The sequence below is a fragment of the Malaclemys terrapin genome, chromosome 12, assembly GCF_027887155.1.
Source record: "Malaclemys terrapin pileata isolate rMalTer1 chromosome 12, rMalTer1.hap1, whole genome shotgun sequence".
Classification (NCBI taxonomy): domain Eukaryota; kingdom Metazoa; phylum Chordata; order Testudines; family Emydidae; genus Malaclemys; species Malaclemys terrapin.
The window spans coordinates 37,862,891-37,887,949 of NC_071516.1; the positions used below are offsets into that span (position 1 = coordinate 37,862,891).

General features: G+C 51.1%; 3 protein-coding genes across 4 annotated transcripts; all 3 read right to left on the reverse strand.

Moving 5' to 3' along the window:
- Positions 1 to 603: 603 nt before the first annotated feature.
- On the reverse strand, positions 604 to 7,947 carry LOC128846580 (ribonuclease pancreatic-like). 2 transcript variants are annotated; one of them, XM_054045781.1, is made up of 2 exons: positions 7,742 to 7,947; positions 604 to 1,343 (listed from the first exon to the last, which is right to left on the reverse strand). In XM_054045781.1, exons 1-2 carry the CDS (start codon positions 7,747 to 7,749, stop codon positions 1,067 to 1,069), a joined length of 285 nt encoding a protein of 94 aa, XP_053901756.1. In that variant the 5' UTR covers positions 7,750 to 7,947; the 3' UTR covers positions 604 to 1,066. The 2 variants fall into 2 exon arrangements, with proteins under 2 accessions (XP_053901756.1, XP_053901755.1); XM_054045780.1 differs by having other exon boundaries at positions 604 to 1,492.
- Positions 7,948 to 15,931: 7,984 nt separating this feature from the next.
- LOC128845979 (ribonuclease-like) lies at positions 15,932 to 16,318 on the reverse strand. The gene has a single exon (XM_054045075.1). The coding sequence runs from the start codon at positions 16,316 to 16,318 to the stop codon at positions 15,932 to 15,934; it is 387 nt and encodes a 128-aa protein (XP_053901050.1).
- Positions 16,319 to 22,820: 6,502 nt separating this feature from the next.
- LOC128845980 (ribonuclease-like) lies at positions 22,821 to 23,237 on the reverse strand. Its single transcript, XM_054045076.1, has one exon. The coding sequence runs from the start codon at positions 23,235 to 23,237 to the stop codon at positions 22,821 to 22,823; it is 417 nt and encodes a 138-aa protein (XP_053901051.1).
- Between the last annotated feature and the right edge of the window lie 1,822 nt (positions 23,238 to 25,059).

Below are 25,059 nucleotides of genomic sequence, written 5' to 3' on the forward strand. Positions count from 1 at the left end.
CTCTGCCTCCGTGCTGCAAACCCCTTGGGGACAGAGCCTCGGAGGTGGTCGTGAGTCCCAGGGACCCTTCGAGCCCCATACTGACTATGGCTGCAACCAGATGAGCCATTCACTGGCAAACCTCAGATGAAACCTCTTTGCTTCCAGATCCCCCTCTCTGACACATACCCACAGTCAACGAGACCTTCTGAGCTGGGCCCAGACTGTATCTGGTGCTCCGAAATAAACATTTCCTGTGCCCCGTTCCCCAGCTGCCACTGAGAAGCCCAATCCTGGGGCCTGCAACCCATGGGGACTGGTGCCCCCTTGTGGGGAATGGCCCTGTATTGCATTCCCCGTCTCATTCCCTCACCTGCATCTGGATTGGAGCCAGAGGCCTCTAAAGAGGAGAGTCCCCAGATTCCAGTCCCCAAACCCCTGAGCAAGCCAGGACCCCTGACCTGGGGTTTGATCATGGTCACTGCACAGCAATGGGGCATATCTGCCCCTTCACTCATCCCTTTAAATAACTTAGCCATGTTCCCAAAACAGCCCGAGGGTTTGAGATCTTCAGATGCACAGTGACTCTGACCCCAGCCCCCCAACACAGCGACTGGTTCTGCATTGGCAGGAAAGTGTTTTATTGCAAGAAGCAGTAAGGAAACAAAACTCAGGAACAGATTCCAGTTCCCCCCGGGACAATCTTCTCCCCACAACATACCCAATGGATGCGGGGTGGGAGGGGGCGGCTGTGTTGTATGATGGGCACCCAGCGAGGCGGGTGCTGGGCTCAGGCTGAGGGTCTCAGTGCCAACCAGGGGGCTGGGCACCTGGATTTCCACTCGTGTGGATGGGAACCGGGCACCCAGCGTGGGAAACCCTCCCGCACGCCCCAAGCTGCCGGCCTGTGGGATAAGGGGAGATGCTGTCTGTCCCTGTGGAGACTCATGGCGGGTGTTGCCCAGGGGGCAGGGATAGGGCTGGAGAGCCCCAGTGACAGAGGGCTGCCTAGGAGTGATAGGAGGTGCAGGGGGTCCATGGCCAGCGCCTCGGCTCTACAAGACTCTGATGAAGTTCCGGGCAGTGATTAGAGACAGGTCACATGGATCTCGCTGTTGAGGACTGTGGTCCTGTATCTACAGCGCCCTAGGAATGAGGATGTCAGCTGGCACTCAGTGTGGTCGAAGCGTGCAATACTGGCATAGACTTTGCCGTAGACGTGTTTCCCTCCGCGGCTGCAGATGTTTTGGATTTGACTGAAGGGGGCATGGATGAAGATGTTGCAGGCTTTGCAGGCAGAGCGGGTCAGGCCCCAGCACTGCTTCGTGCGGTTGCAGTAGCCCTGGTCATTGTGGGCGCTGGACCTGGGGAAGTAAATGTGCTGGTTCACAAACTGCTGGTTGCTGGCGCCTTCGCTGAGCTGAGCCAGGCAGATGGCCAGCAGGATGAGGGTCCGGAAAAGCAAAGGGCAGGGTCCCCCTCGGGCCCGTTGCATGTCTGTCACTGGATCGATCTGCAGTGGGGAGAGGGGGGAGATGGATGGAGACAGCGAGGGGTGGGGATCTGCCTCCTCCATGGAACCTCCTGGGCCCAACCTCGTCCCATCCAACCCACTCGTCCCTCACAACTCCTCTCAGCCCAGGGCAGTGAGATGGGGCTTAACTGTTTGATTCAGAGCAACTTCTATTAACCCATTGACCCTGGGGTCACCAGGGGGCACCAGAGTCACAGGGCCAACATTGAACAAGGGTTCCCAATTTTTTGGGGTGCCTGGGGGTGTCATAACTATAAAGGGAACCAAAAAGCTCCAGCGCTGCCCCCTGGAGTTTCCCCCCTTTTTTCTTACTCTCCCCCTCCCCCTTAGGAAAAAGATTTAAAGGGCCATGCTCTCTAAACCCCAAAGGGGTTACACTCCCCCCCCCCCCCCAAAAAATAAATAATCTTTGATATCTCCATCAAGGTAGGCAACTCTAAACCATGGATCCCCAGCAGGAGACCCAGGGCCCCCATTCGTCAGGAGCATTCCCATCATCCATCCCACAGGACCCCGAGGGGTGGAACAGGTTTCCCATGAGGCAGCTTGCCCCCCGTGGCACTCCAGGGATCTGTAGGTCACTGGGTTCCCCTAAACGATCATACGTCAGCACACACCTGGGCTTCCCTTCCCTAGAGGAACGTCTAGGCTGGCTGTAGGGTATTGGCTGAGGTGATACCACTGGACATGGAGGCAAGATGATGGGTCCTTGAGGCACAAATTCGAGTGCATCTGGGTTTAAAATGGCTGTTTGGGGTTGTCAAGGCTCCTTCCCCACTCTGAACTTAGGTTCAAAGTTACAGCAAACAGAGGTAAACACCCTAGCAAAAGGTACATTTACAAGTTGAGAAAACAAAGATAAAACTATCATGCCTTGCCTGGCTGTACTAATCTGAAATATGAGAGACTTATTCAGAAAGATTTGGAGAGCATGGATTGATGTCTGGTCCCTCTTAGTCCCAAGAGCGAACTCCCCCCAAAACAAAGAGCACAAACAAAAGCCTTCCCCCCACCAAGATTTGAAAGTATCTTGTCCCCTTATTGGTCCTTTGGGTCAGGTGTCAGACAGGTTACCTGAGCTTCTTAACCCTTTACAGGTAAAAGGATTTTGGAGTCTCTGGCCAGGAGGGATTTTATAGTATTGTACACAGGAGGGCTGTTACCCTTCCCTTTATAGTTATGACAGGGGTACAGGGTTCTCTGCCTTCACTGAACCTTCCTCAACATGTTCTTGGGGGGTCTCCACAGCTTGGGACAGTGGGGCCTCGGGAGTGCTCAGTGTGGGTTCTTCTCCTTCACCATCTCTTTGTGTGACAACAAGAGGATCCATTAGGGTTGGGGCATTCCAAACTGGATGTTCGCCAGACCCCATTTCGTCCTCACTCTTCGAGGAGCTGGGTGTTTGCAGAGGACAGGTATATTTCTATTGTTGGGACCGTGTCCGACACGCAGGGCCGGGAGTCTCAGAATCTGTGGAAACATCCTCATGGGGAAACAATACTTGTCCTACAGGTAACAGATGATTCCGGTGGAGAGTTTTGGTGGGGCCGTGCCTGCCCTCAGGACGTATGCGATACACTGGTAGACCCCAAGTTTCTTCTCTATAATGTATGGGTGTGACTCCCAACGATCTGCAATTTTGTGTTTTCCCTGTAGTCTGAGATTTCGGGCCAAAACTCGGTCACCAACTTGAATCTCCTGTTGCCTCACTCGCTGATCATATCGGGTTTTATTCTTTTGATTCTGGTGACCAGCTGCTTGCGTCACTATCCGATATGCCTCCTTCAGTTGATCTCTTAAGTGAGTCACATACCCCAAGTATGTTTCTGGGAGTGCCCCATCTGAAGACACTACAAAACAAAGATCAATTGGCAACCGGGCCTCTCGACCGAACATTAACATGTATGGTGTGAACCCAGTTACATCATGTTGAGTGCAGTTATACGCATGTACCAAATGCTTCACGTGCTGGCTCCAGTATTTTTTCTGCTGAGGCTCCAGAGTTCCCAGCATGTTCAGTAGTGTGCAGTTGAATCATTCTGGTAGTGGATCCCCTTGGGGATGATAAGGGGTGGTGCGTGATTTTTTGATCCCCGTGATCTTACAAAGTTCTTTTATTAACCGACTTTCAAAATCCCGTCCCTGATCTGAGTGTAGTCTGGCGGGCAACCCATAGTGGATGAAGAACTTTTCCCACAGGATCTTGGCAACCATGGACGCTTTTTGATCTTTCGTGGGATAAGCCTGGGCATAATGAGTAAAATGGTCCGTGACCACCAAGATATTTGCAGTACCCTGGCGGTCAGGCTCTAATGACAGAAAGTCCATAAAGACAAGCTCCATGGGTGCAGAACTCGTGATACTGACAAGAGGAGCCGCTTGTTTAGGCAGAGTCTTTCGTTGGATACATCTGGTGCAGGTGCGAATATGGTGGGTGATGTCAGGCCCCATCCGGGGCCAATAGAATCTTGCCTTAACTAGGGCCTCCAATCGCTCGACTCCCAGATGCCCCATTCGATTGTGGCAGGCCTCTAACATGCCTCGCCGGTACTTCTGCGGTAGCACCAATTGCTTATGGTGAGGGATGCTTCTGGGGATGCTTCTGTCCTTGGTAAAGTTGTCCATCCCGAACCAATAGGCGATCCCATTCTGCACCCACATTAAAGTATTGATGCCGAGGTGAGTTCCCCTTCTTCTTATTTGTGTGGGGGGGTATCCCTTGGTGAGCTCTGTGAGTGCATGTACGATGTACGAAAAATTCTTGATAAACTTGCGGTAATAGCCACAGAATCCCAGAAACTACCATAATTCCTTGAGAGTTGTGGGCCTTGGCCAGGTGGTTACTGCCTTCACCTTCTCTGGATCTGTAGCTATACCATCTGCAGACACTATGTGTCCCACATACCGCATGGATGTCTGGCAGAAGATGCACTTGTCTAAGGATAACTTGAGGCCAGCCTGTTCCAAACGATCCAGGACTTTGCACAGCCGAGTTTCGTGTTCTTCTAAAGTGCGCCTGAACACTATAATGTCATCCAGGTACACCAGACATTCCAACAGGTGCATATCCCCTACCACCCGCTCCATGAGTCGCTGAAACATGGCTGGAGCTCCAGATACTCCCCGAGGCATGCGATTAAATTGGTAAAACCCTAAAGGTCAGATGAATTCTGTCTTCTCCCGGTCCTTTGGTGCCATGGGCACTTGATAGTATCCACTGTGGAGGTCAAGGACAGAAAACCAGCAGCTACCATTCAGGCTATCCAAGGCATCATCCACCCGGGGCAGTGTGTATTGGTCAGGGATCGTCCACCGGTTCAGAGTGCGATAGTCGATGCACATGCGCACCTTTCCACTTTTCTTTCGTACTACAACGATCGGCAATGCGTAGGGGCTACTGGATTCCTCAATGATACCTGCTTGAACCAGTTCCTGTAGGTGCCGCCTCACATCTTCAATATCAGCGGGGGCTAATCATCTTGACCTCTCTCGAAAAGGCCTACCATCCTGCATTTGGATATGGTGTTCCATATCATGTGCACACCCAACATCCCATTCGTGCATAGAGAAAACAGACTTCCTCTTGACTAACTTCTCACACAGGTGGTCCTTCCACTCAGCAGGAATGGGGGAATCCCCAAACTGGAAACTATCCCTCCCAAAAGGTCTAGCCTTGGTCTTCTCTTGGGATGGGGGCCTCCTTGCTTGCTGGTATGCAGCTTTACATAAAGCGTGCACTGGCAGCTCCTGCAGATAGTTGTTCCCTGCCATCTCACGGCATTTCCACGCCAATCTCTGGAACAGGTTTGCATTTGTCCCTAGGATTAAAAGTGCATACTTTCTTCCCTTTGGATCTGGGCAGACCAGTGCCAATGTTTCTATTTCCTGGTTTACCCCTGCAACATTCTTTGGAAACTGAACATTTAACAGGATATATCCCAGATAGGGGCAGGAGTCACAGCCAATTTTCCCCAGACTGTCAGGCCAGACAGGGGACGCAAGGGTAAATGCTGCAGGTGTTCTCGGTAGTAAGATTCATAGAGTATGGTGACCTGTGATCCGCTGTCCAGCAATGCCTCACATGATCGTCCTTCTATATGAACGGGTACTATAGCCTGGGGGCCTATCAGCCCATCTGGGTAACCCTTGTTTGTGTTTTTTTCTGGGGAGCCTTGGAATTTCAGGGTCTTGGGTTGCTCCTTCCCCAAGCCCTGTTGGTGTTTCCCTGAAGCTTCCTAATGGTCTGCTGCAATCTCTGAGATACCCTTGCATGATCTGTCTTGTTTTGGCAGTCCAAGGCATAGTAACCATCTCTTCCACAGTTATAACAGAAACCTTCTAGCTGGCTATCACCCCCGCTGCTATTCTCCCCTCTTGAGGATGGCACAATATGTCCCTGAGCCTTCATCATGGCCACTTCTTGGGTCAAATCTCTCAGTGCTGCTGCCACTGACAGGGCAACTTCCATCTCTCCAAGCACTTTGGTGGTGCGACTCCCTGCCATCTTCGACTGCACCACTGTATCCACTTGCAACAATCGCTCCTCCTCTTCTCATATCTCTCGAATGAGCTTGTGGAACGGGGGTGGATTTTGGGCCTGCTCCCTCAGCTGCAGTCGCCACGACATCAACTCATCTTGTCAGGTGCCCCGAAGGATTTGGTCCAACCTAGCGTAATCAATGCGCTTAGTGGGGATGCCCTCCTTCCGCACTACTTGCTGTAGCAAATCCTCTAGTCTCCTGATGAAATCCGACAATCATTCATGGGGCTCCTGATAGGTATGGCGGAAATGATAATACAGGTCTTCACTGTTATCAGTAGTACCGTAGACACTCTCAAGAGCGGTTAAATAGTCTTGCATTGTGGCAGCTGGTTGTGAGTCTTTCAGGGCTCGGATAATTCGCATGGCAGGTCCCCTCAGACTCTCAAGCACACGTTTCCGCTTCTCAGCATCAGAGCATTCCCACTCTTGGACAAGTGGCACCGTAAAATCCCTCCAGGTCTTGTAATCCTCCTCCCCTGGGGGTACAGGTGACACCCCCGAGCATGAACGTAACCCTTGTATGGAGCACTTTCATGTACCGGCCTCAATGCATCTTTGAGAGCATTTCCCAGCTCTTTGGCCCATCCCACCAGGCTGGGTGCTGCAGGTGTTGGAGCCCCTCCTAATGCCAAAATTAATTATTCTCTTTTCCGCTTCTCATCCACCATCAGAGCTTGCAATTTCTGCGCTAAAGAATCCACCTCAAGTGACACACGCACACTAGGAGAGGACTTCTCTGCCCCCAGAATTGTCCAAGGAATACCTTCTACTTGCACCTCTTTGGGCACTTTATCAAGATCTGTTTCCTTGGAGTGAGTACATAGTGCTACCATGCCCTTCACTTCACGGTTGTAAATACGGGTGTGGACCTTTACTCTCCCCAGTATTTCAGCTGCATCTAAGCTCTCCTCAATTTCATTTGGTTCCATCTCTTCTGGGAATCCCGCCACCAGCACAGCTTTGGTTACTGGGATTCATGCCCCTCGGCACAAGTCTTCTAATAATCCTCTCTCCATTTTTTTTTAACTGAGATGAAAGTCACTCAGGAGTTTCTTTGCTCTGTGAAGAAGAGCCCAGGGTGCACAACGTAGGGGTGTGTGTGTGTGTGTACTGCAAAGTCCCCGTATGGGCCACCAAGTGTAACTTTAGCGCCCTCATGGCCAAGATGGAGTCTGCTCTGCAGGCAGCTCTGGCCAAGAAATGGCGCACGCAGGAATGCAGCAGGAGAAATCCCTTCCACCCCAGGGGCACCTGTTCCAACCCCCCCAGAGTGAACGAACACACCCACCCACAGGAAAAGTACAGTGGATGTAACAAGGGAAATATTTATTTACAGAGGGATGAGAGGAGAAAAACAACAAGGGGAAATATAGGGGAAGCAGTAAGGCAGGGCTGCATTCAAACCAAGGCCCCACAGGCCCAGTGGCAGCACAGTCTGGAAGGGCAGACACTGAGCAATGTGTCTGCACACAGAGTTCAGGAGTCCTGAGCAAAGTTCCAGTCCAGGGGTGAGTCTTGGGTGCTCCTGGTCGTCTTCGGCGCCAGTGAACTTTCCCCCAACAAACCCCTCTGGTGCCCTCTTCTGCCGCTCTCTGCAAAGCCACACAGAGCAACCACCTCCCCACTTAACTAGCTACAGCCTCCCTCCTTGTTCCCAATGCAGAGTCCCAAGCCCCAGTACTCACAGCCCCATGCAGCTCTGGGCAGCAGTGATACTGGGTCCAGCTCCGGCCTGTCCTTCTCCGGCGAGTCTTCCCTTGCACAGTGCTCCTCCTGGCTCCTGTCCTGGGGGGTCCCCGATCAGCCCTGTCCTTCCCAGGCTTCAGGCAGGTTCTCTGCTGCTTCACTTTTCCAGGGCCTCAGGCTGCCTCTCCCCCTCCCTGGAGCTCCAGCGCTGCCCCCTGGAGTTTCCCTCCTTTTTTCTTACTCTCCCCCTCCCACTTAGGAAAAAGATTTAAAGGGCCAAGCTCTCTAAACCCCAAAGGGGTTACATACGCAATCAGGTAGCCACAGAGACAAAAAACAAAAACAAATCTAGTGCTGTGTTAAATGTAAATGACTTTAAAAAAAGGAAAAGTTTTAAAATTAGTATTTGACAAGGTTAAGAAATTATTTCTGTGCTTGTTTCGTTTAAATTAAGGGGGTTAAAAGCAGCATTTTTCTTCCTCATAGTAAAGTTTCAAAGCTTTACTAAGTCAATGTTCAGTTATAAACTTTTGAAAGAGCCACCAAAACACTTTGTTCAGAGTTACAAACATTTCAGAATTATGAACAACCTCCCTTCTCAAGGGGTTTGTAACTCTGAGGCTCTACTGTGGTTTTGCCTTGGGTTGAACCAAACCCTATAGTTTTCCAAATTTATGGCAAAATAAAAAATCAAAAAATTCCACGTCGCCTGGACAGGAAAAGTTTCTGTTTGACCTGACGTGAAAGGTTTCGGTTTCTTTTCAATTTGGGCCATTTGGACAAAAGCAGAGGATTAAAGCCACAAAATGGCCACTGGGGACGGGCTCCCTTATAACTTTCAGCCCAGTGGTTACAGCATTCACCCAGGGCTGTGGGGAAACCCAGTTCAAATCCCCCCTCTGCCTGCCAAGGTGAGGGGATTAGACCCGCAATCTGCCTCCTCTCAGCTGGGAACTCTTCACTCGCTCTGCTTGGAGCTGCCCTGCTCCACTTTGTCTGAATCACTGTTGGAGCAGGGCCTAGAAACTGGGTCACCCACATCTGAGGGGCAGGCGTTAACCAGAGTCATTCTCACAGGCTGTCCCAGGTCCAGTGGCTACTCAGCATCACCCTGCCTGACAATTTAGGTGAATAAATTGATACAAATTTTGCCCTATTCTACCCAGGAGTCCTGGCTCCCTGGTCTAACCCACTAGAGCCCCCAGCCACCCCAAAGCAGGGCTATAACCCACCTCTCCTGGCTCCCACCATGCCCTGGCCTAACCCATTAGACTCCACAATCATCCCAGGGCAGGACTAGAACCCACCAATCCTAGCTCCCACCCCTCTCTGCTCTACCACACTAGACCCCCCCCCCCAGAGCAAGGCCAGAACTCCCGAATCCTGACTTCTAACTCTCCTGCCCTGACCTCACCACTTGAAGCCAGGCGGACACCAGCTGACTCTGGAATTGTGCTCTCCTGCTTGAATGTTGGAGACCCCTCTGCACCTGACACCAGCTGGGTCATCACCTCACCTTGTCCTGGGGCTGCAGCTCCCTTCTCAGAGATGGATCGAGATCCCTGCTGAGATGAAAGCCAGGGACCCCCTCCCACTCTGGTGCCTGTTATATGGAGCCCGGCCAGGCCCATGGTCTGGGACACACACAGTGAGCGATTCAGCGAGCAGAGATTAGAGGAGCAGACTCCTGATCAATGGCCATAAAAAGTAGAAACCACATTCGGTAAATATTTGCTGTCAGATATCTGGGATCTGCCCTTGGGCCAGTTTTGTTCAACATCTTTATTAATGATCTGGATGATGGGATGAATTGCACCCTTAGCAAGTTCGCAGATGACACTAAGCTAGGGGGAGAGATAGATAGGGTAGGGATAGGGTCCAGAGTGACCTAGACAAATTGGAGGATTGGGCCAAAAGAAATCTGATAAGGTTCAACAAGGACAAGAGCAGAGTCCTGCACTTAGGATGGAAGAATCCCATGCACCACTACAGGCTGGGGACCGACTGGCTAAGCAGCAGTTCTGCAGAAAAGGACCTGGATTACAGTGGATGAGAAGCTGGATATGAGTCAGCAGTTTGCCCTTGTTGCCAAGAAGGCTAATGGCATATTGGACTGCATTAGTAGGAGCACTGCCAGCAGATCAAGGGAAGTGATTATTCCCCTCTATTTGGCACTGGTGAGGCCACACCTGGAGTATTGTGGCCAGTTTTGGGCGCCCCACTACAGAAACGATGCGGACAATTTGGAGAGAGTCCAGCGGAGGGCAACGAAAATGATTAGGGGGCTGGGGCACATGACTTATGAGGAGAGGCTGAGGGAACTGGGATTGTTTAGTCTGCAGAAGAGAAGAATGAGGAGGGATTTAATAGCAGCTTTCAACTACCTGAAGGGGGGTTCCAAAGAGGATTGAGCTTGGCTGTTCTCAGTGGTGGCAGATGACAGAACAAGGAGCAATGGTCTCAAGTTACAGTGTGGGTGGTTTAGGTTGGATATTAGGAAAAACTTTTTCACTAGGAGGGTGGTGAAGCACTGGAATGGGTTAACTAGGGAGGTGGTGAAATCTCCATCCTTAGAGGTTTTTAAGGCCCAGCTTGACAAAGCCCTGGCTGGGATGATTTAGTTGGTGTTGGTCCTGCTTTGAGCAGGGGGTTGGACTAGATGACCTCCTGAGATCTCTTCCAACCCTAATCTTCTATGATTCTGTGATCAGCCAGTGCCCCTCAATCCCACCTCCCAGCACCCGGCTATCCCTGCTCTGCCTCCAACACAGCTCTGCCAGTGCCCCTCAATCCCGACCCCCAAACCCTGCTATCCCTGCCCTGGACTCCGCATTCCCCACCAGCTCTCTGGGTGCCCCTATACCCTGATCCACAGCTCCCTCCCATTCCTCCACACCATCCCTCTACCCCCCATTCAACCCAGAAGCCACAAAGCCCGTCTCTAACACGCCTGTGACACCCATCACCATGGTCTCTGGCCTCCATGTTCTGTCCCCATCCCCACCCCTTTCTCTGCTGGTGGCTGTTACACTGTAGGGTCTCTGCTGCCAGGATTGTCCCTGGCGCTGTGTTTGTCAAGCACCGAGCATGTGGGATCCAGTCATAATGGGCAATGATGGGACTACAGCACAGCAATGAAATTTCTCCCCCCTGCAGACATGAAGCCACCCGCGATACCCTGTGTGACGGGTTGGATCACAGAATCCCCCTTAGGAGCTGCCACCAGATGTGCCAAGACTACTTTTACCCCTGCCTTCCCTGCCAGCTCCAGGAAACAGCACCCTGTCTTGCTGAGCCAGACACTCCCATCTGCTCCAACACAGACCCAGGGTCTGAATTACTTGCCCCAAAGCTGCAGATTTACCTGAAAGCAGCTAACCGGAGTGTGCTTGTCTTTAACACTTAGATGCCCAACTCCCAATGGGGTCTAAACCCAAATAAATCCCTTTTACCCCGTATAAAGCTTATGCAGGGTAAACTCATACATTGTTCACCCTCTATAACAGATAGAGAGAGATGCACAGCTGTATGCTCCTCCAGGTATTAATACATACATACTTTTTAATAAGTAAAAAGTGATTTTATTAAATACAGAAAGTAGGATTTAAGTGGTTCCAAGTAGTAACAGACAGAACAAAGTAAGTTACCAAGCAAAATAAAATAAAATGCACAAATCTCACCCTCAGAGATGCTTCAGTACATTTTTTCCTCAGACTGGACACCCTCCAGTCCTGGGCACAATTCTTTCCCCTGGTACAGCTCTTGTTCCAGCTCAGGTGGTCGCTAGGGGATTCCTCATAATGGCTCCTCTCTTTTGTTCTGTTCCACCCCTTTATATATTTTTTGCATAAGGCGGGAATCCTTTGTCCCTCTCTGGGTTTCCACCCCCTCCTTCTCAATGGAAAAACACCAGGTTAAAGATGGATTCCAGTTCAGGTGACATGATCACATGTCACTGCAAGACTTCATTGCCCACTTGCCAACACACACTTATACAGGAAGACTTACAGGTAAAACACACCCATCTGCAGACAATTGTCCTGGTTAATGGGAGTCATCAAGATTCCAAACCACCATTAATGGCCCACACTTTGCATAATTACAATAGGCCCTCAGAGTTATATTTCATATTTCTAGTCCCAGATACAAGAGTGGTACATTTATACAAATAGGATGATCACACTCAGTAGATTATAAACTTTGTAATGATACCTTACAAGAGACCTTTTGCATGAAGCATATTCCAGTTACATTATATTCACTCATCATCAAATTTTTATAAAAACATATAGACTGCAACTGTCACACCCTGTTAATCACCTAGGAATTGGTTATGGGTGCTCTGGGAGCACCTAGGGGCTGCAACCGAAGTCAGGGCACCGTTTTGCCAGGTGCTGCACAGACCCCGACAGAGATCAGGGCCCCTGTTGTGACAGGCGCTGGACAGGAGTCCTGACTCTCCTGCCACAAGACTCTGCCCTGGGACAACCAAGCTAGAGGCATTCTTCCTTTTCCCAAAGAGCTCAGAGCAGTGTGCCCCTGCCCCACCTATGCCAGCGTGTGTGTGAATGAGAACAGCAGAGAGATCTAACTCAGCTGCCAATGAGGAAATAGTGCCTGGCTCTGCAGAGAGACAGAAACCAGATGGTGTTTTTGTTCTGTGTTTGTGCAGTGCTGAGCACAATGGGCCCCTTGTCCAGCCCTGGACATCCTAGCCCCTCTCCCACCCCAAACACACACGACACCAGTTTGCAATGGCAGTAAAATATTTTATTGCAGCCAGAGCAGCAGATTTCCCTCTGAACCAAACCCCAGTAGGAATATTGCGTAGAAGGAGGGGGCATGTAAACCTCAGTACTGATGCAAAAATGGTTACCATTATTTTTTGTTTGAATGGTAGCTCATTACAAACTTGCCTGCACCGTCACTGAACTAAAGAGACACTCACAGTTATTTTTATCCAGGATATTTGGAGAATGTAACAACTGACATGCCTAGATTTTTAATTGCTCAGGGTAATTAAAGAAATTCAAGGAGGATTTTGCTTTCTGTCACGTTTATGGCACGCACACAGACACGTTAGATAAAAAACATACAATACTATTGTTGGAAGGTAGCAACTTTATTTCTTAGAATCCAGAACCTTAACACACAAGAATCCAAAACCACACAGAGAGAGAAAACAGGCTGCTCCCTAAGGCACAATCCACCCCACCTTACTCCAGGCAGGCTCTCTGCAGACTGACTGTGCTGAAGAACCAGATCAAATGCTCCCCTCCAGAGCCCCCTAGCCTGTCAGCAGGATCGGGGAACCCCTTGCACTTGAAGTGACAGCTCTCTACACACCACACCATCACCCAGGGATAAGTCGCGTGTGAGGAAGACAGCATGGCTCTGGTCATAAAACCGTCTTTATGACACTCAAGTGTGTTTACACAGACTCTAAGACATAACTTATACAACTTGTATCTTCCTTTAGCCGTTTAGATTATCTTTTTTTTCTGCTATGTTTTGTAAAGGTAGATAAGCATTGTTTGTTATCTGCAATAATTACTTGAAGTCTTCAGTGGAAAGTTGTAAATACACTGTGAATGGCAGGTGTTAAAACCACATGGGTCAAAAGGCAAACAAACCACTTAGACCTTATCAAAGATCAGGACAGCAGTCTGATAGAGGGATGAGACTATCTGGAGAACAAGCAAGGAGGATGTTTGTGGTTTAAAGGGAGTCCTGACTTGAAAGGAATGTCTAAGTGCTCTGTATTCAGCATCAGAAAGGATCCTTATCAGAAGCCATAAAAAGAAGCTGTAAAAGTGGGAGTTTCTCCCTTCTCTCTTTCTAGCAATAACCCTCCATTTAAACCCTTACTAATTACTGATTGAAAGTAAAACCTTCTGTACGCGCTCTGAAAGGCGGTATGTATCCCTGCAATTTGAAGAAGGACATGCTGCTTGGAAAATGTTTTTCAGAGGATATGGTGACTTCGCTACAACTCCTGTTTCCTCTCAACGGTGCAAAATTTGATTGCTACTTATATGCTTGAAGAAGGCTCTAGCTTCTTTGGAGATGCGTGTTTGCAAATACTTTACCTAAGTGCAAAGCTTCTGATATCATGGCTATGGAAATGGTGAGATGCTTTATGTGCCATGGAATCCAGTCACCTTATTGGCCTATGATCTAATCAAGAAGCCATCTGAGTGTAGACTATTTATCATCCTTGGGGAACCTACCCTTAAAACAATGCAGTGGCGCAGCTTCAGTGAAAGTGAGTGAGGGTGGGGCAGAGCAAGTCACCGAGGGAGGGTGATTGTAGTGAGCGGGTGGCAGGGCCTTGGGTAAGGAGTGGGGCAGGGGCGTGGCCTCAGGGCAGGGGCGTGGCTAGAGTGTTCAGTTTTGTGCAATTAGAAAGTTGGCAACCCTAGACCTGTAGCTGGAACAGTCCAGAGCTGGGTGCGTGAGCAGCTTGGGAGAGCAAAGGGAACCCTGGGTAGCAGGTCCAGCGCAGGGAGATGCCCCCAGCCAAGAGATGCTTTGTAGGCAAGACCTGGAGGGGGTTCAAAACCCCAAGGGGGGAGGGGGAGAGGCTGACTCTGGGAAGAAGGGTCCTGCCCCCTAGAGCCTGAGGGCGTGTGGCCACCGCCAGAGCAAGTGAATCAAAATACTCAAAAACCAGTGGGAGAACACTTTAACCTGTCTGGTCATTCAGTGACAGACCTGCGGGTGGCTATATTACAACAGAAAAACTTCAAAAACAGACTCCAAAGAGAGACTGCAGAGCTAGAATTGATATGCAAACTAGACACAATCAACTCCGGTTTGAATAAGGACTGGGAATGGCTGAGCCATTACAAACATTGACTCTATCTCCCCTTGTAAGTATTCTCACACTTCTTATCAAACTGTCTGTACTGGGCTAGCTTGATTATCACTTCAAAAGTTTTTTTTCTCTTAATTAATTGGCCTCTCAGAGTTGGTAAGACAACTCCCACCTGTTCATGCTCTCTGTATGTGTGTATATATATCTCCTCAATATATGTTCCATTCTATATGCATCCGAAGAAGTGGGCTGTAGTCCACGAAAGCTTATGCTCTAATAAATTTGTTAGTCTCTAAGGTGCCACAAGTACTCCTGTTCTTCTTTTTGCGGATACAGACTAACACGGCTGTTACTCTGAAACCTGGATTTTAATGCAGCACCAGTTCTGTTCTAACTGCTGTTAAGAACTCCTTTCTGTTACATTGATGACTTTTCTAAAACTTGCTCCATTATTTAGATGGACTTGAAATGTGTTTCATTTCATGGGAACATGGGGTAAGATTATTAATCCAAATTTGAGGTCACTTGATGCTGTGGTTCCTGGGATACAACCCTGGGAAAAAAGCTTCTTTAAGGTTGACTGATTCTACCAATTCTTTTAAAACAGATTTCGGGATCAACCCATGTCTCTGATCATACCCCAAATGGTCTTAATCATTCATCCTAGATCCCCCAGCTAGGCACCTTGACCTGGTTTTGATCATGTTCACTGCTTAGCAAAGGGGCATGCCCCCAAGCCCCTTCCCTGATCCCTTTAAACAACGTAGTCATATTCCCAAAATAGCCCGAGGGTTTGAGAACCACAGATACACAGTGACTCTGCCCCCAACCCCCACAAATGCCACTCCCACTCATTCTGCATTGGCAGAAAAGCATTTTATTGCAAGAAGCAGCAAGGAAACAAAACTCAGTGACAGCTTCCAGGGCCCCGTCTGGGACAATCTTCTCCCCACTACCTGCCCCCGATATCTAATGGATGCTGGGTGGGAGGGGGCAGCCGTACTGTATAATGGGCACCCAGCGAGGCAGGCGCTGGGCTCAGGCTGAGGGTCTCAGTGCCAGATGGGGAGGGAGGGCTGGGCGCCTGGATTTTCACTCGTGTGGATGAGAACTAGGCACCCAGCGTGGGAAATCCCCCTGCAGGCCCCAAATTGCTGTCCTATGGGATAAGGGAAGACACTGAATGTCCCTGTGGAGACTCATGGTGGGCGTTGCCCAGTAGGTGCAGGAATGGGGCAGGAGAGCCCTGAGTGACAGAAGGCTGCCCAGGAGTGAAAGCGGGAGAGCAAGGGACCCCCCGCTCCCAGCCCATGGCCAGTGCCAGGGCTCTACAGGACTCTGTCTAAGTGCACGGGCTGCCCCTGGGCACAGGTCACATAGATGCTGCGGGTCCAGACTCTAGCCTTGTAGATAGCCCTAGTGGGGAAATGGATGTCAGCTGGCATGTGGCAACGTGGAAGCGTGTGATACTGTTGTAGACGTCGCGGATCCGTTTCCTTCCACTGCTGCAAACGCCCTGGACTTGGTTGGTGGGGGCTTGGATGAAGGTGTTGCTGGTTATGCAGAAAGGGCGGGTCAGGCTCCGGCGCTGCATCATGAGTTCACAGTAGTTCTGGTCACTGGAGGTGCTGCTCTTGGGAAGGTCGATGTGTTGGTTCAAGAACTGCGAGTAGCTGGCGCCTTCACTGAGCTGGGCCAGGCTGGCGGCCAGGAGGAGAAGGGGCAGCAGGATTGTGGGGTGGGGTCCCCTCGGAGCCATGGCTGTATCTGTCACTGGATCGACCTGCAGTGGGGGCGGGGGGGGAGATGGAGAGACAGGGTAGAGTGGGGATCTTCCTCCTCCATGGAACCTCCCTGGCCCAAACCCGTCCCTTCCAATCCACTATGCCCCCACAACCCTTCTCCTCCCAGGGCAGTGAGATGGGACTTATTTGTTTGATTCACAGCAACTCCGATTAACCCAAGAGCCATTGACCCTGGGGTCATGAGGGGGCGCCAGAGTCTCACGGCCAACCTGGAACACAGTTCCTAAAACTTTTTGGGTTCTGGAGGTGTATAAGTGTGGGGTGTCCCACCCATCTACGCACCATTGCCCAGCTCCAATTTACCATCACCTGGCTGATAGACCCTTTACTGTAACACCTAGGTCCCTCTGCCCTTGGGGGTGGGAATAGAAGCTACAAGTCGTTTCTCCCTGATTTAACCAACTACAGCCCATTCCTTTCCCTCATTCAGAGATAGAAACCACTAGTCCTGGCTCCCAGCCCCCGTCCTGCTTTAACCCACTCAACCCCACCCCCCTGCCACAGCCGGGGATAGAACCCACGAGTCCCTCCCGACTTGCCGCTGGACCCCACTCCCTCCCAGAATGAGACACACAATCCAGGCATAGAGCTGGGTGAATTATGGAGTTTTCAGTTCCCAGCCACCGAGAATTAGTTTTCTCTCGGGTTGAACCAAACCCCAAATTGTTCAAAATTTTTGGCAAAATAAAAAGTCAAAAAAGTCCATGTCACCTGGACAGGAAAAGTTTCTGTTTGGCCTGACTTGAAAGGTTTCGGTTTCTTTCCAGTCTGGGCCATTTGGACAAAAACAGAGGACTAAAGCCACAACATGGCCACTGGGGACGGGCTCCCTTGTTAACATTCAGCCCAGTGGTTACAGCATTCACCCAGGGCTGTGAGAAAACCCAGTTCAAATCCCCCCTCTGCCTGCCAAGGGGAGGGGATTAGACCAGCGATCTGCCCCTTCTCAGCTAGGGACTCCTCACTCACTCTGCTTAGAGCTGCCCTGCTCCACTTTTGCTGAATCACTGTTGGAGCAGGGCCTGGAAACTGGGTTGCTCACATCTGAGGTGCAGGCATTAACCAGAGTCATTCTCACGGGCGGTCCCAGGCCCAATGGCTACTCAGCATCACCATGCAGGACAATTTGGGTGAATAAATGCATACAAATTTTGCCCCACTCTACCCAGGAGTCCTAGCTCCCTGATCTAACCCATTAGACCCCGCAGCCATCGCAGGGCAGGACTAGAACCCACCTGTTGGTGTCACTAGGCATCACCCTAGGTAACTCGGGGGGGGGGGGGAGTGGAAGACCACGAGAGTCGATGAAGCCCCCCCGCTCTAGGCCAAAGTGAACCAAAGCCCCTCCATGTTAAACTTTACTAACCTCACAGGCCAGCAGCTGGAAAGCGGTAGGGATAAGAGGAACCTACAGGCTTCTAGCTGAAGGACAAAATAACTTGCAGAAGGGAACATTGCGAACAAGCTACACAGCCAAGGTCGTTTAATGTAACTGCTACAGGGGGAGCTAGGGAAGGAAGTGGGGGAGGAAGGAAAGGATAAAAAGGGAAAAACTGCTTATATCAGCGCGCTTGATTTGAAACATGCTGGTCTCCTAGTGCCTATTCAGAGCTCTTGAATAAACTTTGTCTGCTTCTCCACCCTGGTGTGTTTATTGGCGCGAAGCACACTGGGCAATGAACCCCGCTGTTTCCCCCTCGGGCCCTCTGTGCCGGCAACACACCCCTCCTGGTTCCCACCATGCCCTGATCTAACCCACTAGACCCCACAGATCAAGGTGAGAACCCAGGATTCCTGGCTTCTAACCCCTCCCCCCAATCTCACCACTTGAAGCAGGCGGACACCAGCTGACTCTGAAATTGCGATCTCCTGCCTGAATACTGGAGACCCCTCTGCACCTGACGCCAGCTGGGTTGTCACCTCACCTTGTCCTGAGGTTGCAGCTCTCGTCTGAGAGCTGGATCCAGATCCCTGCTGAGGTGAAAGCAACTGAGCCCCCTCCCATTCTGGTGCCCATTAGATGGAGCCTGGACAGGCCCAAGGTCCGGGAGACACACAGTGAGCGTCTCAGCGAGCACAGCTGGAGAGCACAGACTCCCAATCAATGGCCATAAAAAGTAGACACCACATTCTGTAAATATTTGCTATCAGATATCTGGTATCTGCCCATGATCTCCCAGTGCCCCTCAATCCTGCCCCCCAGCCCCCTGCTATCCCAGCCCTGCCCCCAACACAGTTCTGCCAGTGCCCCTCAATCCCACCCCCCAGCACCCTGCTATCCCTGCCCTGCCTCACCTCCCACCACAGCTTTACCAGTGCCCCTCAATCCCGCCCCATAGTACCCTGCTATAGCAGTTCTGCCCCCCAACACAGCTTTGCCAGCATCCCTCAATCCCGCCCCACAGCACCCTGCTATCCATGCCCTGCCTCACCTCCCACCAAAGCTTTACCAGTGCCCCTCAATTCCACCCCACAGCACCCTGCTATCCGTGCCCTTCTCCCCAACACAGCTTTGCCGACATCCCTCAATCCCACCCCCCAGCCCCCTGCTATCCCAGGTCTGCCCCTCAACCAGGGCCAGTGCAACCATTTAGGCAAACTAGGCGGCTGCCTAGGGCGCCTAGTGGTTGGGGGCGCCTAAAAGCCCACTCAGGCGAGGAGGTGGAGTGGAGGTGAACTGGGGCGAGGGGGAGGGGGGAGGGCCGCCTGCAGTAATGGGGGTGGCACACAGGGGAACCGCTCCCCGCCCCAGATCACCTCCACTCTGCCTCCTCCGCTGAGCACACAGCCCCCACTCTAATTCTCCTCCAATTGGCGCTGCAAGCCTGGGAGGGGAGGAGAATTAGACCAGTGCCTGTGTGCTCAGCGGAGAAGATGAAGCCGAGGTGAGCTGGGGCGGGCTCCCCAGGTGGGATTAGCTGCCACGGGAGGGGGGTTCCCCGGGCGGGGTTAGCTGCTGTGGCGGGGGTCTCCCCAGGCGGGGTTAGCTGCTACGGGGGGGCTCCCCAGGTGGAGTTAGCTTCTGCATGGGGGCGGGGAGAGTCTCCCCAGGCGGGGTTAGCTGCCGTGGAGGAGGGCTCCCCGGGCGGGGTTAGCTGCCACGGGGGGGGTGTCTCCCCGGGCGGGGTTAGCTGCAGAGGGGGGGTAGCTGCTGCATGGGAGGGCTCCCCGGGTGGGGAGGTGGCGGGCTCCCCAGGTGAGGGGCTGGATTAGCTGCTGCAGGGGGGCGTGGTTACCTGGGGGGGCGCAAGGTGGAAGTTTCGCCTAGGGCGCGAAACTTCCTTGCACTGGCCTGCCCTCAACACAGCTTTACCAGTGCCCCTCAATCCCAATCCACAACTCTCTGCTATCCCAGCCGTGGGTTCTGCAATCCCCCCACCCCCTGTTGGTGCCCTTCTGTCCTGACACGTAGCCCCCTCCCATTCCTCCACACCCTCCCTCTACTCCCCATTCAACCTAGTAGACATGATGCACATTTCTAACACTGTCCTATTTGTCGGCGAGCCCTCGATTCGAGGATGATCTCTACCACTGATTTACAGATGGGTCCTGAGATGACTCAGGAGTCCGACCTTGGAATCACAGATCCACCCGCATAGGTACAAACATTTCCTGATGGATCAGCTGCCTGCTGGGAAAAAAATCTTTCTTTTTCCTTCTTTCTCTCTCCCTTTTCTCTCTTTCTTCTGATGGTGTAATATATCATTTCGCCAAATGCAATGAGGTTTTCTTTTCCAGTCGAACAGGCCTTGAATCTCAGCATCATTCTCATCAAACCAATCTTGGTGATGGTGGGTGACATAGCCAATGGACTCAGCACATGCTGAAAGAATGGCAGCCTTTAATCCTGTGATGGGTTCGGTCACAGAGACCTCCTTGGGACTGTCACCTGATGTGTTGAGATTACCTCTGAGCCCATTTTCCCTGCCAGCTTGGGACTCCAGAACCCTGCCTTCTTGAGCCAGACATGCTAGCCTGCTGCAACACAGACTCAGGGTCTAAACCACGCCCCCAAAGCTGCAGGCTTTAACCAAAAACTGTTCAGCAGGTCACCTGTCTCCAGCACCCAGACACCTAGCTCCTAATAGGATCCAAACCCCAAATAAATCAGTTTTACTCTGTAAAAAGCTTATACAGGGTAAATTCATAAATTGTCCGACCTCTATAACACTGATAGAGAGATATGCACAGCTGTTTGCTCCCCCAGGTATTAATCACTTACTCTGGATTTATCAATAGACAAAAGTGATTTTATGAAATATAAAAAATAGGATTTAAGTGGTTCCAAGTAATAACAGACAGAAAAAAGTAAGTTACCAAGTAAAATAAGACAAAACACGCAAGTCTAAGCCTAATATATTAAGAAACTGATTACAGATAATATCTCACCCTCAGAGATGTTCCAATAAGCTTCTTTCACAGACTAGACTTCTTCCTAGTCTGTGCCCAATCCTTTCCCCTGGTACAGTCCTTGTCAGTTCCAGCAGGCATCTTAGAAACTAGGGGTTTTCTCATGACTGGAAGCGCCCTTTGTTCTGTTCCATCCCCTTTTATATCTTTGGCACAAGGCGGGAATCCTTTGTCTTTCTCTGAATTGTCCTGTGAGACTTCATTACCCACTGGCTGGCACACATGTATACAGGAAGGTTTTCAAGTTAGCAGAGCAGTGTACAGCCAATTGTCCTAGTGAATGGGAGCCATCAAGATTCCAAACCACCGTTAATGGCCCACACTTTGCATAATTACAATAGGATTTGCATAATTACAATAGGACCTAGGAGTTATATTTCATATTCCTAGTTTCAGATACAACTTTTTCTGGAAAGGGAAATCTGCAGAGGGCAGGCACATCCATGGTGTTGGTTTTGCAATTCAGAAGAAGTCTGTCAGTCTTTTTGTTCCGTATTTGTGCAGCACTGAGCAAAATGGGCCACTTGTCCAGCCCTGGGCGTCCTAGCCCCGCTCCCACCCCAAACACAGTCAACGCCAGTTTGAAACAGCAGTAAAACCTTTTATTGCAGCCAAAGCAGGAAATTTCCCTCTGAACCAAACCCCAGCAGGAATATTGAGCAGAAGGAGGAGGGTAAACCTCAGTTTTGACATAAAACAATTTTTTTTAATAATGTTACCTCATTACAAACTTGCCTGTGCCTTCACTGAACAACAGAGATACTCACAATTATTTTTATCCAGGATGTTTGGAGAATGTAATAACTGACATGCCTAGATTTTTAATTGCTCATGTGAATTAAATACATTCAAGGAGGATTTTACTTTCTGCCTGTTACATTCATTGCATACACAGCGAGAAGTTAGATAAAAACACACTATACTCTTGCTAGAAAGAAGCAATTTTATTTCTTATAATCCAGAACCTTAACCCACAAGAATCCAAAACACAGAGAGAGAGAGAAAACAGGCCGCTCCCTAAGGCACAATTCACCCAACTTACTCCAGGCAGGCTGTCTGCAGATGGTGCTGAAGACCCAGATCAAATGCTCCCCTCCAGAGCCCCCTAGTTTGTCAGCTGGATCGGGGAACCCCTTGCACTTGAAGTGATAGCTTTCTAAGGAAGGCCGCATGTCTCTGGCCAGCCATAAAACCATCTTTATGACACTCAAGTGTGTTTACACAGGCTCTAAAACATAATTTACATAACTTGCATCTTCCTTTATCTCTGTAGACTGTCTTCCTTTGTGTTATTTTTTGAATGGGTAGATAAGCATTGTTTGTCATGAGCAATAATTAATTGAAGTCTTTAGTTGCAAGTTGTAAATACACTGGGAATGGCAGGTGTTAAAGCCAATAGGGTCAAAAGGCAAATATCAAAGACCAGGACAGCAGTCTAGTAGAGGGATGAGATTATCTGGAGAACAAAGCAAGGAGGATCTTTGTGGTTTAAAGAGAGTCCTGACTTGAAAGGAATGTCTAAATGCTCTATATTCAGTATCAAAGAGGCTGACACTGAAGATCCTTATCCGAAGCCCTAATAGCGGGAACTTCTCCCTTCTCTCTTTATAGCAATAAACCTCCATTTAAACCCTTACCAATGTCTTACTGAAAGTAAAACCTTCTATAAGCTCTCTCAAAGGCTGTATCCCTGCAATTTGAAGAAAGACGCTGCTGCTTGGAAAATGTTTTGCAGAGGATATGGGTGACTTCTCTTTAACGCCTGTTTCCACCAATGGTGCAAGCTTTGATTGCTACTTATATGCTTGAAACGGCTCTAGCTTCTTGGGAGATGCCTGTTTGCAAATACTTCACCTAAGTGCAAAGCTTCTGATATCATGGCTATGCAAATGGTGAGATGCTTTATGTGCCATGGACTCCAATGACCTTACTGGCCTGCGGTCTAATCAAGAAGCCATTGGAGTGCAGATTATTTATTGTATTTGGGAAATCCACACTTAAAACAGTACAGCGCCTGGGCAAAGTTCACCAACTGGCAGGGCGGCACTAGATACGCCTCAAGTACTGGACGGGCGACCCATTGCGGCAGACCAGGCGGATACGGGCCGTTGTGGAGCTGCCCTGATAGAGGCATAGGCCCTTGGGCAGGCGGGTGCAGACGGTCAGCCGGAAGGTTCCCAGGCTGTCGCGGGTGTCTCGCCCATGGCTTGTCCCCGAGCTGCAGACGGCTCTCAGCTGGGCCTCATTGGCGTGGACGAAGGTGTTCTTGCCCTGGCAGCGGATGCTCCGCCTCCCCATCATGGTGGTGCAGTACTGATGGTCGTTCTCAGCCCATGACTTGGGGAAGTCGAGATGCCGCTTCAGGAATTTATCGTATTGGGCGTCGGCTGTTGAGAGTGCTAGGCAGGAGGCCGCCAGGCAGAGCAGGGGCAGAAGAGCCGAGCGTGGTGCCTTCAGGGCCATGGCGGGGCCAGCCCTAGGTTTGTCTGCAGCGGAGAGAAAGGGGCCTGCAGAGCGGAGACACCACGGGAAGCTGCTTCTAGTGTGGAGCACCCTGGCAACAAATCCCGCCCCCCCGATCCCAAAGCTCCGCCCCCTCCCATAATCCTCCCAGTCTGCCCCCTCTCATTAGTCTCCTCACTCTGCCCCCAAATCTTTGCTCCATCCCATTATCCCCCCACTCTGCCCCCACAGCTCTGCCCCCTCCCATGTGCCCTCCCCTTATCTCTCCACTCTGCCTCCAAACCTGTGCCCCCTCCCATGGGCCCCCCCACTCTGCCCCCAGAGCCCTGCCTCTCCCACGTCAACCCCAAAGAGCCCTGCTCTAACCACTAGACCCCACTCCCCTCCCAGAGCTGGGGAGAAAATTCATGAGTCCTGGCTCCCAGCCACCGCCCCCCGCGCTCTAACCACTAGACCCCACTTCCCTCCCCAAGCCGGGCTAGAACCCAGGAGCAGAACTTGATGAATAATGGGTGTTGGGGCCGTCATACACAGCTCAGTATGTGTCTTTGGTTGGGGGCAGCGGGAGAACACAATATTTTTAAACTTTCAATCAGCCGACAAGGTGAAAACAAGTCATGTCAGGTGGAAACCAAACCTGCCGCTGCGCCCCAGCGGGACAGGTTTCCCGTCCGTGTCGGCACTTGGATTAAAGCGGAGGAGGAGGAGATTTCCTGAAGGGCTGGAGTCGGGCTCCCCTTTAACCTGTCGCCCAGTGGGCTGGGTTCAAGTCCCCCCTCTGCCTGCCAAGGAGCAGGAGTTGAATTGGGGCTGTGGGATACTGTCATGGGGTCTCTCTCCTGCTGAAGCTGGGTGGCCATTGCATTGTGAGGGGTATGGGGTCAAAGTCTTTGGGGGGTGGGAATGTGACATGTTTACTGCCTGGGAGGGGAGGAGTAAGTAGGGGGCAGAGGAATGGGGGGAGAGAAGGAAGGGTGGGGGGCTGCAGCAAGGGGAGAGGGATAAATGGGGAGGGGTAGTAGTAGTGGAAGAGATGTTGGGGGCTCATGGGTATTAAGGGAAGAGGAGGGGTGGGACACAGAAAAGGGGAACATTGGGGGGAATTATAAGGAGACTGGGGGAGCATTGGGGAAGGAGATCCTGTCAGCCCCACATTACCCTCCTGTATATGTGCCACCCTCTGTGGGACCCCCGGCCTCCCCACAGGGGTGTGACCTCCCCCTTCTCTGCCCCCCTCACATGAACCAGATTCCGGGGGGCTTGTTTATCTCAGAGCATCTGAGTCCTTTTCTCTACCCCAGTGTGTAAGCTAGGATCTGGAGGTCCCTGTCCCCCAGAGGTGTCTGAGCCCCATTCCCTGTCCTTTGTGTGTGTGCCAGGATCTAGGAAAGGGAACTGCACATTTATGGGCGTCTGACCCCTTATCCCTGCCCCCTTCATGTGAGCCAGAATCTGGAGGGGGCTCGTCTTTCTGGGGGGTGTCCGAGCCCCACTCTACTCCCTATGTGAACCAGGGTCTGGGGCAGACCTGCCCCTCTGCACAGGGAGTTTACAACAGGCATGCTTGGTGCACACACGTGTTAACAGGGCATAGCGGGGCAGTGCTAAAAGTGGGCTGAGTTAAGGTTATATGGGCAGCCTTAAAGGTGCATTTCCCGCTTTACAGACCTTTGAGTTTTGCTCAGCTCAAAGTTCTGCCAGGGGACGACCCACTGCCAAGCAACCTTCACTCAGCGCTGTGCCATTTATCAGAGTAAAGTTCAAATCCCTGCTCCAATGGCTCATTATTGAGTCCAAGAAAAACAACTGCAAGAGGAGAGAC

What these genes read in the sequence shown, in the direction of transcription:
- LOC128846580 (XM_054045780.1), bottom strand. Translation starts at nt 1,474, where the DNA reads ATGCAACGGGCCCGAGGGGGACCCTGCCCTTTGCTTTTCCGGACCCTC.
- LOC128845979 (XM_054045075.1), bottom strand. Translation starts at nt 16,318, where the DNA reads ATGGCTCCGAGGGGACCCCACCCCACAATCCTGCTGCCCCTTCTCCTC.
- LOC128845980 (XM_054045076.1), bottom strand. Translation starts at nt 23,237, where the DNA reads ATGGCCCTGAAGGCACCACGCTCGGCTCTTCTGCCCCTGCTCTGCCTG.